The 13,774-nt window shown below is 39.4% G+C and overlaps 2 protein-coding genes across 6 annotated transcripts in view; one reads left to right on the top strand and one right to left on the bottom strand.

Moving 5' to 3' along the window:
• Positions 1-752, top strand: part of mtbp (MDM2 binding protein) — a 58,058-nt gene extending 57,306 nt beyond the window's left edge. For all 4 annotated transcript variants that reach the window (XM_031811903.1, XM_031811902.1, XM_031811906.1 and 1 more), the window contains 2 exons: positions 86-151; positions 306-752. The gene's annotated coding sequence lies outside the window, so the exon portion shown is untranslated. The remainder of the gene's footprint in view (positions 1-85; positions 152-305) is intronic.
• Positions 753-7,190: 6,438 nt separating this feature from the next.
• Positions 7,191-13,774, bottom strand: part of LOC109877412 (beta-1-syntrophin) — a 69,141-nt gene continuing 62,557 nt past the window's right edge. The window contains exons 6-7 of one of the 2 annotated variants that reach the window (XM_031811947.1): positions 12,721-12,935; positions 7,191-8,117 (exon numbers count right to left, since the gene is read on the bottom strand). In XM_031811947.1, the coding sequence (XP_031667807.1) occupies positions 8,025-8,117; positions 12,721-12,935 (308 nt within the window). In that variant the 3' untranslated portion in view covers positions 7,191-8,024. The remainder of the gene's footprint in view (positions 8,118-12,720; positions 12,936-13,774) is intronic. The other variant, XM_031811948.1, reaches the window with a different exon arrangement.

Below are 13,774 nucleotides of genomic sequence, written 5' to 3'. Positions count from 1 at the left end.
AGACTATAGAGAGATAAGATGACTGTTACAACATCACCCCAGAGACTATAAGCTGGCATCACAATATATTCCTTTTCTCCAAAAGGATCTGAAGACGTCCAGGGGCCTTCATGAGGAAATGATGAAAGCAGCCAGCAGCAATGCCAAGCAGGTAACCTGTCAACCATTTATTACATATTTTACCTTCCCCTTACGAAGGTGAACTTTGAACCATGTCCTTCACGAGGGGTGTTCAGGTAGAAATTGTTCATGAGGAGTTTGTAAATTGTAAACAGAACCATGTGTTTTTATTGGTTGTATTGCAGGTCATTGACTGGGTTACGGAGCGGGCCTCTAAGTGACGAGGGAAGTTAAACAATCACTAGTGGTTTTAGACTGGTTTTATAGTCACGGCAAACCGCAACCATCAGTGGAATGTAGTTTCACCACAGGAAACATCAGTACAGTCTGTCAGGATGTGAACGTGTGATTAGCATGTTTGTTTGTGTCTTAAGAACCTCAGTGACTGTCAGTTGCCAGGCAACCATTCATTGTAATTCCATTGTTTGTTTTAATGAGTTCTCTCTTATGTTGTTTTAATAGGAAATTCCACAAACTGGGAGGTTTGTCTTTTCGATGTGTTTACATGCTTTATTTAACATGTGTGTATGTCTCTGTTTGTTGTAAAGCATTGGTAGAATTGTAGATATCACTATTTCTTTTAGTTGTGCCATCAATTTGATGAAATCTAATAAAATGTGTTTTGTGATCTTTGTGTGCGTACTACGACTGTTCTGTGCAGTACAACACTGTCAGTTTCTAGTGACGTAACATTGGTCTATCTCAGTTCACAGTAGGATCAAATGCAAAGCCAACAGAGAATGTCACTTTCTCTCACACATATGAACAAAACAATGCTTTCAAAATCAGAACTGTACCCCCCCAGTCCTCACTATTCTATACCCCCCCCCAGTCCTCACTATTCTATACCCCCCCCAGTCCTCACTATTCTATACCCCCCCCAGTCCTCACTATTCTATACCCCCCCCCCCAGTCCTCACTATTCTATACCCCCCCCCAGTCCTCACTATTCTATACCCCCCCCCCAGTCCTCACTATTCTATACCCCCCCCAGTCCTCACTATTCTATACCCCCCCCCCCAGTCCTCACTATTCTATACCCCCCCCAGTCCTTACTATTCTATACCCCCCCCCCCCCCCCCCCCCAGTCCTCACTATTCTATACCCCCCTCGGTCCTCACTACTCTATACCCCCCTCGGTCCTCACTACTCTATACCCCCCTCGGTCCTCACTACTCTATACCCCCCTCGGTCCTCACTACTCTATACCCCCCTCTGTCCTTACTATTCTTTACCCCCCTCTGTCCTTACTATTCTTTACCCCCCTCAGTCCTCACTATTCTATACCCCCTCAGTCCTCACTATTCTATACCCCCTTCAGTCCTCACTACTCTATACCCCTCTCAGTCCTCACTATTCTATACCCCCCTCAGTCCTCACTATTCTATACCCCCCTCAGTCCTCAATATACTATACCCCCTCAGTCCTCACTATTCTATACCCCCCTCAGTCCTCAATATACTATACCCCCCCAGTCCTCACTATTCTATACCCCCCTCAGTCCTCAATATACTATACCCCCCTCAGTCCTCACTATTCTATACCCCCCTCAGTCCTCAATATACTATACCCCCCTCAGTCCTCACTATTCTATACCCCTCTGTCCTCAATATACTATACCCCCCTCAGTCCTCACTATTCTATACCCCCCTCTGTCCTCACTATTCTATACCCCCTTCAGTCCTAACTACTCTATACTACCCTCAGTCCTCACTACTCTATACCCCCCTTAGTCCTCACTATTCTATACCCCCCTCAATCCTCACTATTCTATACCCCCCTCAGTCCTCAATATTCTATACCCCCCTCAGTCCTCAATATTCTATACCCCCCTCAGTCCTCACTACTCTATACCCCTCTCGGTCCTCACTACTCTATACGCCACTCGGTCCTCACTACTCTATACCCCCCTTAGTCCTCACTACTCTATACGCCACTCGGTCCTCACTACTCTATACCCCCCTCGGTCCTCACTACTCTATACCCCCCTCGGTCCTCACTATTGTATACCCCCTTAGTCCTCACTACTCGATACCACCCCCCCCCCCCCCCTCGGTCCTCATTACTCCATACCCCCCTCGGTCCTCACTACTCTATACCACCCCCCTTAGTCCTCACTACTATATACCCCCCTTAGTCTTCACTATTCTATACCCCCATCGGTCCTCACTACTCTATGCCCCCCTCAGTCCTCACTACTCTATACCCCCCTCAGTCCTCAATTTTCTATACCCCCCTCAGTCCTCAATTTTCTATACCCCCCTCAGTCCTTACTATTCTTTACCCCCCTCAGTCCTCACTATTCTATACCCCCCCAGTCCTCACTATTCTATACCCCCTTCAGTCCTCACTACTCTATACCCCTCTCAGTCCTCACTATTCTATACCCCCCTCAGTCCGCACTATTCTATACCCCCTCAGTCCTCAATATACTATACCCCCCTCAGTCCTCACTATTCTATACCCCCCTCAATCCTCACTATTCTATACCCCCCTCAATCCTCACTATTCTATACCCCCCTCAGTCCTCAATATTCTATACCCCCCTCAGTCCTCACTACTCTATACCCCCCTCGGTCCTCACTACTCTATACCCCCCTCGGTCCTCACTACTCTATACCCCCCTCGGTCCTGACTACTCTATACCCCCTCGGTCCTCACTACTCTATACCCCCCTCGGTCCTCACTATTCTATACCCCCCTCAGTCCTTACTATTCTTTACCCCCCTCAGTCCTCACTATTCTATACCCCCCTCAGTCCTCACTATTCTATACCCCCTTCAGTCCTCACTACTCTATACCCCTCTGTCCTCACTATTCTATACCCCCCTCAGTCCTCACTATTCTATACCCCCCTCAGTCCTCACTATTCTATACCCCCTTCAGTCCTCACTACTCTATACCCCTCTCAGTCCTCACTATTCTATACCCCTCTCAGTCCTCACTATTCTATACCCCCCTCAGTCCGCACTATTCTATACCCCCCTCAGTCCTCAATATACTATACCCCCCTCAGTCCTCACTATTCTATACCCCCCTCAATCCTCACTATTCTATACCCCCCTCAATCCTCACTATTCTATACCCCCCTCAGTCCTCAATATTCTATACCCCCCTCAGTCCTCACTACTCTATACCCCCCTCAGTCCTCAATATTCTATACCCCCCTCAGTCCTCACTACTCTATACCCCCCTCGGTCCTCACTACTCTATACCCCCCTCGGTCCTCACTACTCTATACCCCCCTCGGTCCTGACTACTCTATACCCCCCTCGGTCCTCACTACTCTATACCCCCCTCGGTCCTCACTATTCTATACCCCCCTCAGTCCTTACTATTCTTTACCCCCCTCAGTCCTCACTATTCTATACCCCCCTCAGTCCTCACTATTCTATACCCCCTTCAGTCCTCACTACTCTATACCCCTCTGTCCTCACTATTCTATACCCCCCTCAGTCCTGACTACTCTATACCCCCCTCGGTCCTCACTACTCTATACCCCCCTCGGTCCTCACTATTCTATACCCCCCTCAGTCCTCACTATTCTATACCCCCCTCAGTCCTCACTATTCTATACCCCCCTCAGTCCTCAATATACTATACCCCCTCAGCCCTCACTATTCTATACCCCCCTCAGTCCTCAATATACTATACCCCCCTCAGTCCTCACTATTCTATACCCCCCTCAGTCCTCAATATACTATACCCCCCTCAGTCCTCACTATTCTATACCCCTCTGTCCTCACTATTCTATACCCCCTCAGTCCTCACTACTCTATACCCCACTCGGTCCTCACTATTGTATACCCCCCTTAGTCCTCACTACTCTATACCACTCAGTCCTCACTATTCTATACCCCCCTCAGTCCTCACTACTCTATACCACCCACCCTTAGTCCTCACTACTCTATACCCCCCTCAGTCCTCACTACTCTATACCACTCAGTCCTCACTATTCTATACCACCCTTAGTCCTCACTACTATATACCATCCTCGGTCCTCAGTACTCTATACGTCCTCTCCCCTGGCCAAGAGCATGAAAGGGGAGATGGGAATGAACTGGGGGTCGAAACTCTCCTCTCTCCCCTGGCCAAGAGCATGAAAGGGATGATGGGAATGAACTGGGGGTCGAGCCTCTGTGGTTAGCAACCTTGGGACCTGATACATTCTGAGGGGGCTTTGTTTTCTCCTCTGGCCTGGGTGCCAGTCTGTTCCTGCTCTACTGCCAAACAACAGACTGGCATCCAGGCTAACAATGCTCCCCTATAGGTGCTCCACACACCCCATTGTGTTTGGTCTCATGATTCATCCCACCACAGGCCACCCAATTAGACTTAAACAACTATTTTGGGATAACTACCAAGCATTCTATTTTTATGTTATAAATATAGCATCTCCAATATTTAGCTTGGCTATGTCCTTATTGTAAAAGAGAACCTGTTCTCAATAACTTAAGGCAACAAAAAAAAACGATATAAGTAAATATTAGTAGAGAATTACTGAGGTCGAGTTCTGTCCTCATTAGTGATATTCAAAATCTGCTCCTTCTGTTCAGTCGTACTCAACAGAATCAGGACCAACCACCCTCAGTCATGATAGAGGAGAGTTGGAGTTAAATTCAATTAATTAGTGGAGGTGAAATCAGATCAGTGATTTAGACTCATGTAATAAAACAAGCAAGGAGAGTGAGCTTGTCCTAACCTTAACCCTTAAACTTAACATAGCATTTTAACAAATTCAGGACATAAAACAAGTCCTGACTTTTCTAAATTGTTCTTGTTTTCCTATCTTATCAGGACATTGTTTTGACTTGTCAGGACAGTGTGGTCCTGATAAGGTAGAAAAATGGTACACACCCATTTTGTTCTTCTATCCTCGTGGGGACCTATAATTGATTTCCATTCAAAATCCTACTTCCCCCTAATTCTAAATCTAACCTTAATTCTAAACCTAACCATAATTCTAAGCCTAATTCTAAATCTAACCCTAATTCTAAACCTAAGCCTAATTCTAAACCTAAGCCTAATTCTAAGCCTAATTCTAAACCTAAGCCTAATTCTAAACCTAAGCCTCATTCTAAACCCAACCCTAATTCTAAACCTAACCCTAATTCTAAACCTACCCCCTAAATTTAGAATAGCCTTTGTCCTCATGCGGATGTGGGAAATGTCCTCATGGGGGACAATTTTCCTTGTTTTACTATCCTTGTGGGGACCTAAAATCCCCAAAAGTGCCCTGAAGAATCATTCCCCCCCCCCACACACACACAAACACTTGCTTACACACACACACTCACCGTACTCCTAGAAACGGGCAGGCTGCTGGGACACGGAGCCCTCAGGACACAACAAACGCCATACTAATGGCTGATTTAATTTGGAAAGTCTCCAGCAGTTCTCTGATTTCTATAAGTTGACATTCAGAAAGTATATCAATGCCCTTTGTGTTAGATTAGATGGGCTGAATGATGGCTTCAAGCTGTGGACAGTGGCTCTGAACAGCTCTGACGCTGAACAACAGGTTGTGTGTGAGTGGCTTGGATGCCTGCTCCTTACTCAGTGGCATGTAAACCCCAATCAGGAGGTGTGTTGTGCTTCTTTGGTGAATTCTCTGCTGAGGTATTCTATTCTAGTCTCTTATATTATAGTGTATTATATTATAGTCATATATTATAGTCTATTCTATTCTACTCTTATATTATAGTCATATTATATTAAAGTCTTCTATTCTACTCTATTATATTAAAGTCATATTATATTATAGTCTTATATTCTACTCTATTATATTAAAGTCATATTATAATATAGTCTTCTAGTCTATTCTACTCTATTATAGTAATATTATATTATAGTCTTCTGGTCTATTCTACTCTATTATAGTCTTCTAGTCTATTATATTATAGTCTTCTATTCTACTCTTATATTATAGTCTTCTAGTCTATTATATTATAGTCATATTATAATATAGTCTTATAGTCTATTCTACTCTATAGTCATATTATATTCTAGTCTTCTAGTCTATTCTACTCTATTATATTATAGTCATATTATATTAGGCTTCTAGTCTATTATATTATAGTCATATTATAATATAGTCTTCTAGTCTATTCTACTCTATTATAGTCATATTATATTATAGTTTTCTAGTCTATTCTACTCTATTATATTATAGTCTTCTGGTCTATTCTACTCTATTATAGTCATATTATATTATAGTCTTCTAGTCTATTATATTATAGTCATATTATATTATAGTCTTCTAGTCTATTATATTATAGTCTTCTAGTCTATTATATTATAGTCTTCTAGTCTATTCTACTCTATTATATTATAGTCATATTATATTCTAGTCTATTATATTATAGTCATATTATATTATAGTCTTCTAGTCTATTCTACTCTATTATATTATAGTCATATTATATTATAGTCTTCTAGTCTATCATAATATAGTCATATTATATTATAGTCTTCTAGTGTATTCTACTCTATTATATTATAGTCATATTATATTATAGTCTTCTAGTCTATTATATTATAGTCTTCTAGTCTATCATAATATAGTCATATTATATTATAGTCTTCTAGTCTATTCTACTCTATTATATTATAGTCATATTATATTATAGTCTTCTAGTCTATTATATTATAGTCATATTATAGTCTTCTATTCTACTCTTATAGTTTATTATTTTATAGTCATTATAATATAGTCTTCGCTTCTACTCTTATATTTTAGTATATTCTATTAGTCTATTCTACTCTTATTATATTTTAGTCTATTCTACTCTATTATATTTTAGTCTATTCTACTCTATGATATTTTAGTCTATTCTATTTTATTCTATTATGTTCTAGTCTACTCTATTCTTGTCTATTCTACTCTATTATATTTTAGTAGACTCTACTCTATTATATTCTAGTCTATTCTACTCTATTTTGTCTTTTGGACAGAGACTTGAACACATTTCAGGGTGCGTGTTTTGTGGGACGTTGGTTTGATTGGTTCTTGTTGAGGAAATACAGTGAAGACCAGTTAGACCACAAGAACAACCTGAAATACAAAAACGATCCAGAAATATGTCATTTATGTGCATCATTAACAGAGATCAAATAAAACTAAGCCTTGAATTATAATAGCTGCCAAAGGCGTAGGACAATTTACATTTTCAAGCAGCCTTTACAATCTTTTTCACCGTAACTTTTTCATTTAAGTTAACAGTAATCGCTGAATTATTTGCAGACAGAGATTGCCGAATAAACAATTAGCGTAGGATGGATGGATGCTAGATAGATCATACTTCCAGTATGTTTTTAGTACCAAAACAATAGATTATTGTTCTTGTACAGCTTAACGACGATTTGAACAAAACAATTTCTTCTGTTGTAACTGATCTCTCACTATGATGTCATCGGTAATGCCTTGTGTTTCTATAAATACACAAAACAACTTCTTCTGTTGTAACTGATCTCTCACTATGATGTCATCGGTAATGCCTTGTGTTTCTATAAATACACAAAACAACTTCTTCTGTTGTAACTGATCTCTCACTATGATGTCATCGGTAATGCCTGTGTTTCTATAAATACACAAAACAACTTCTGTTGTAACTGATCTCTCACTATGATGTCATCAGTAATGCCTGTGTTTCTATAAATACACAAAACAACTCGTTCCAGTTTTTTGAAACATGATCCATTCATTTTGAGCTGTTTGTGTGGACTTTGAATCAGGGTAGATCCTGTGTCTAGTTCACTGCACATCACAGTCCTTGTTCTTGTAGTTCAGTTATCAGCCATGTCCTCCTCTGTTCTGTACACTCCACTGTGGAACTCCGGGACACTCCACTCTAGAAGTCTGGAACAGTTCAGTCCTTGTGGTCCGTTGGTGGTAAACAGAACCTTTATGCTACCAGGCCGAGTCTGGCGATCTTTGCCGAGAGGAATGAGTGGAGGATGAAGACGATAGGCTTTGGGCACGAGTGGAGGTCCAGCTGCTGAACATAGAACAGGAGAGAATGTTAGATGTTACATTCCAGTTCTGATGGTGAGTTCCATTAGTTCTATTATATTACAGTTCCATGAGATCTAATGGTGAGTTCTATTATATTACAGTTCCATGAGATCTAATGGTGAGTTCCATTATATTACAGTTCCATGATATCTAATGGTGAGTTCTATTATATTACAGTTCCATGAGATCTAATGGTGAGTTCCATTAGTTCTATTATATTACAGTTCCATGAGATCTAATGGTGAGTTCTATTATATTACAGTTCCATGATATCTAATGGTGAGTTCCATTAGTTCTAATGGTGAGCTCCATTAGTTCTATTATATTACAGTTCCATGAGATCTAATGGTGAGTTCTATTATATTACAGTTCCATGAGATCTAATGGTGAGTTCCATTAGTTCTATTATATTACAGTTCCATGAGATCTAATGGTGAGTTCCATTAGTTCTATTATATTACAGTTCCATGAGATCTAATGGTGAGTTCTATTATATTACAGTTCCATGAGACCTAATGGTGAGTTCTATTATATTACAGTTCCATGAGATCTAATGGTGAGTTCTATTATATTACAGTTCCATGAGATCTAATGGTGAGTTCCATTAGTTCTACTGGTGAGTTCTATTATATTACAGTTCCATGAGATCTAATGGTGAGTTCTATTATATTACAGTTCCATGAGATCTAATGGTGAGTTCCATTAGTTCTACTGGTGAGTTCTATTATATTACAGTTCCATGAGATCTAATGGTGAGTTCCATTAGTTCTATTGTATTACAGTTCCATGAGATCTAATGGTGAGTTCTATTATATTACAGTTCCATGAGATCTAATGGTGAGTTCCATTAGTTCTACTGGTGAGTTCTATTATATTACAGTTCCATGAGATCTAATGGTGAGTTCTATTATATTACAGTTCCATGAGATCTAATGGTGAGTTCCATTAGTTCTATTATATTACAGTTCCATTAGTTCTAATGGTGAGTTCCATTAGTTCTATTATATTACAGTTCCATTAGTTCTAATGGTGAGTTCTATTATATTACAGTTCCATGAGTTCTAATGGTGAGTTCCATTAGTTCTATTATATCACAGTTCCATGAGATCTAATGGAGAGTTCTATTATATTACAGTTCCATGAGATCTAATGGTGAGTTCCATTATATTACAGTTCCATGATATCTAATGGTGAGTTCTATTATATTACAGTTCCATGAGATCTAATGGTGAGTTCCATTAGTTCTATTATATTACAGTTCCATGAGATCTAATGGTGAGTTCTATTATATTACAGTTCCATGATATCTAATGGTGAGTTCCATTAGTTCTAATGGTGAGCTCCATTAGTTCTATTATATTACAGTTCCATGAGATCTAATGGTGAGTTCTATTATATTACAGTTCCATGAGATCTAATGGTGAGTTCCATTAGTTCTATTATATTACAGTTTCATGAGTTCTAATGGTGAGTTCCATTATATTACAGTTCCATGAGATCTAATGGTGAGTTCCATTAGTTCTATTATATTACAGTTCCATGAGATCAAATGGTGAGTTCCATTAGTTCTATTATATTACAGTTCCATGAGATCTAATGGTGAGTTCCATTAGTTCTATTATATTACAGTTCCATGAGATCTAATGGTGAGTTCTATTATATTACAGTTCCATGAGACCTAATGGTGAGTTCTATTATATTACAGTTCCATGAGATCTAATGGTGAGTTCTATTATATTACAGTTCCATGAGATCTAATGGTGAGTTCCATTAGTTCTATTGTATTACAGTTCCATGAGATCTAATGGTGAGTTCTATTATATTACAGTTCCATGAGATCTAATGGTGAGTTCTATTATATTACAGTTCCATGAGATCTAATGGTGAGTTCCATTAGTTCTACTGGTGAGTTCTATTATATTATAGTTCCATGAGATCTAATGGTGAGTTCCATTAGTTCTATTGTATTACAGTTCCATGAGATCTAATGGTGAGTTCCATTAGTTCTACTGGTGAGTTCTATTGTATTACAGTTCCATGAGATCTAATGGTGAGTTCCATTAGTTCTATTGTATTACAGTTCCATGAGATCTAATGGTGAGTTCTATTATATTACAGTTCCATGAGATCTAATGGTGAGTTCCATTAGTTCTACTGGTGAGTTCTATTATATTACAGTTCCATGAGATCTAATGGTGAGTTCCATTAGTTCTATTGTATTACAGTTCCATGAGATCTAGTGGTGGGTTCTATTATATTACAGTTCCATGAGATCTAATGGTGAGTTCCATTAGTTCTACTGGTGAGTTCTATTATATTACAGTTCCATGAGATCTAATGGTGAGTTCCATTAGTTCTATTGTATTACAGTTCCATGAGATCTAATGGTGAGTTCTATTATATTACAGTTCCATGAGATCTAATGGTGAGTTCCATTAGTTCTACTGGTGAGTTCTATTATATTACAGTTCCATGAGATCTAATGGTGAGTTCCATTAGTTCTACTGGTGAGTTCTATTATATTACAGTTCCATGAGATCTAATGGTGAGTTCTATTATATTACAGTTCCATGAGATCTAATGGTGAGTTCCATTAGTTCTATTATATTACAGTTCCATTAGTTCTAATGGTGAGTTCCATTAGTTCTATTATATTACAGTTCCATTAGTTCTAATGGTGAGTTCTATTATATTACAGTTCCATGAGATCTAATGGTGAGTACCATTAGTTCTATTATATTACAGTTCCATGAGATCTAATGGTGAGTTATATTATATTACAGTTCCATTAGTTCTAATGGTGAGTTCCATTATATTACAGTTCCATGAGATCTAATGGTGAGTACCATTAGTTATATTATATTACAGTTCCATGAGATCTAATGGTGAGTTATATTATATTACAGTTCCATGAGATCTAATGGTGAGTTCCATTAGTTCTATTATATTACAGTTCCATGAGATCTAATGGTGAGTTCCATTAGTTCTATTATATTACAGTTCCATGAGATCTAATGGTGAGTTCCATTATATTACAGTTCCATGAGTTCTAATGGTGAGTTCCATTATATTACAGTTCCATGAGATCTAATGGTGAGTTCTATTATATTACAGTTCCATGAGTTCTAATTGTGAGTTCCATTAGTTCTATTATATTACAGTTCCATGAGATCTAATGGTGAGTTCCATTATATTACAGTTCCATGAGATCTAATGGTGAGTTCCATTAGTTCTATTATATTACAGTTCCATGAGTTCTAATTGTGAGTTCCATTAGTTCTATTATATTACAGTTCCATGAGATCTAATGGTGAGTTCCATTAGTTATATTGTATTACAGTTCCATGAGTTCTAATTGTGAGTTCCATTAGTTCTATTATATTACAGTTCCATGAGTTCTAATGGTGAGTTCCATTAGTTATATTGTATTACAGTTCCATGAGATCTAATGGTGAGTTCTATTATATTACAGTTCCATGAGATCTAATGGTGAGTTCCATTAGTTATATTATATTACAGTTCCATGAGATCTAATGGTGAGTTATATTATATTACAGTTCCATGAGATCTAATGGTGAGTTCCATTAGTTCTATTATATTACAGTTTCATGAGTTCTAATGGTGAGTTCCATTAGTTCCATTATATTACAGTTCCATGAGATCTAATGGTGAGTTCCATTAGTTATATTATATTACAGTTCCATGATATCTAATGGTGAGTTCTATTATATTACAGTTCCATGAGATCCAATGGTGAGTTTCATTAGTTCCATTATATTACAGTTCCATGAGATCTAATGGTGAGATCTATTGTATTACAGTTCCATGAGATCTAATGGTGAGTTCTATTAAATTACAGTTCCATGAGATCTAATGGTGAGTTCCATTATATTACAGTTCCATGAGATCTAATGGTGAGTTCCATTAGTTCTATTATATTACAGTTCCATTAGTTCTAATGGTGAGTTTCATTAGTTCCATTATATTACAGTTCCATGAGATCTAATGGTGAGATCTATTGTATTACAGTTCCATGAGATCTAATGGTGAGTTCTATTAAATTACAGTTCCATGAGATCTAATGGTGAGTTCCATTATATTACAGTTCCATGAGATCTAATGGTGAGTTCCATTAGTTATTTTCTATTACAGTTGTAGTGTTCTGAGAGTAGAACACATCTAAACAGAGTTATTTTCATAAACAGCAGAGGGACTTGCAGGACAGTGTTTCAGTATGCCCATGTATGACTCATTTCCTGTTTAACGTATAGGGGATTCTGTGGAAACTTTTCCATCTTTACTTGTTTGTGTTCATTTAACCGTGGCTAAGTAGAGCAGAAGAGAAACTGCAATGAAATATGAGTCAACTGGGTGTTTTTATCCTCCATGAAATACGGTCTCATGTACAGTCATCAACTAACAGAGATGGTTGTTAAGAGTGATCCTGTCCCTAGTAGAAACAATGGTCCTGATAGGTGAATGATAACCAGGTTAATGTAGGGGAAAGGTCACATGGTGGATCTACTGTAGTGTGGAATATCGAGAGGAGGATGCCTTGCTTCTTGTTTTAAAAAAAACACACTTACAATTTCACCCTCTTTTCCACTGAAATCCAGGAAGAGCATCCTGACCCCGTCGTCGGAGGACATCTTGAGGCGTTCGAAGGGGTAGCAGAGGAGAGGTTTGGCTTGGTTCTGGTTCCCCTGGTCCACCTGGTCCTCCCCCTTCTGCTCAGCCAGGACAGAGAAGCCCTGCTCGTAGTGGATCACCAGCCTGCACTCCTGGCCCTTGTACACACAGCCTGGAACAGGACAATAGAATGAGTAACTCCTGGCCCTTGTACACACAGCCTGGAACAGGACAATAGAATGAGTAACTCCTGGCCCTTGTAAATACAGCCTGGAACAGGACAATAGAATGGGGTAACTCCTGGCCCTTGTACATACTGGAACAGGACAATAGAATGTGGTAACTCCTTGCCCTTGTACACACAGCCTGGAACAGGACAATAGAATGAGTAACTCCTGGCCCTTGTACATACTGGAACAGGACAATAGAATGAGTAACTCCTTGCCCTTGTACACACAGCCTGGAACAGGACAAGAGAATGGGGTAACTCCTGGCCCTTGTAAATACAGCCTGGAACAGGACAATAGAATGGGGTAACTCCTGGCCCTTGTACATACAGCCTGGAACAGGACAGTAGAATGGGGTAACTCCTGGCCCTTGTACATACTGGAACAGGACAATAGAATGGGGTAACTCCTGGCCCTTGTACATAGAGCCTGGAACAGGACAAAAGAATGGGGTAACTCCTGGCCCTTGTACATAGAGCCTGGAACAGGACAATAGAATGGGGTAACTCCTGGCCCTTGAACATAGAGCCTGGAACAGGACAATAGAATGGGGTAACTCCTGGCCCTTGAACATAGAGCCTGGAACAGGACAATAGAATGGGGTAACTCCTGGCCCTTGTACATACTGGAACAGGACAATAGAATGGGGTGACTCCTGGCCCTTGTACATACAGCCTGGAACAGGACAATAGAATGGGGTAACTCCTGGCCCTTGAACACACAGCCTGGAACAGGACAATAGAATGGGGTAACTCCTGGCCCTTGAACACACAGCCTGGAACAA

The sequence above is a fragment of the Oncorhynchus kisutch genome, unplaced genomic scaffold (genome assembly GCF_002021735.2).
Source record: "Oncorhynchus kisutch isolate 150728-3 unplaced genomic scaffold, Okis_V2 Okis02a-Okis13b_hom, whole genome shotgun sequence".
NCBI lineage: Eukaryota > Metazoa > Chordata > Actinopteri > Salmoniformes > Salmonidae > Oncorhynchus > Oncorhynchus kisutch.
Note: the sequence above shows the minus strand (reverse complement) of the source record. Positions and strands in the feature narration are given on the sequence as shown.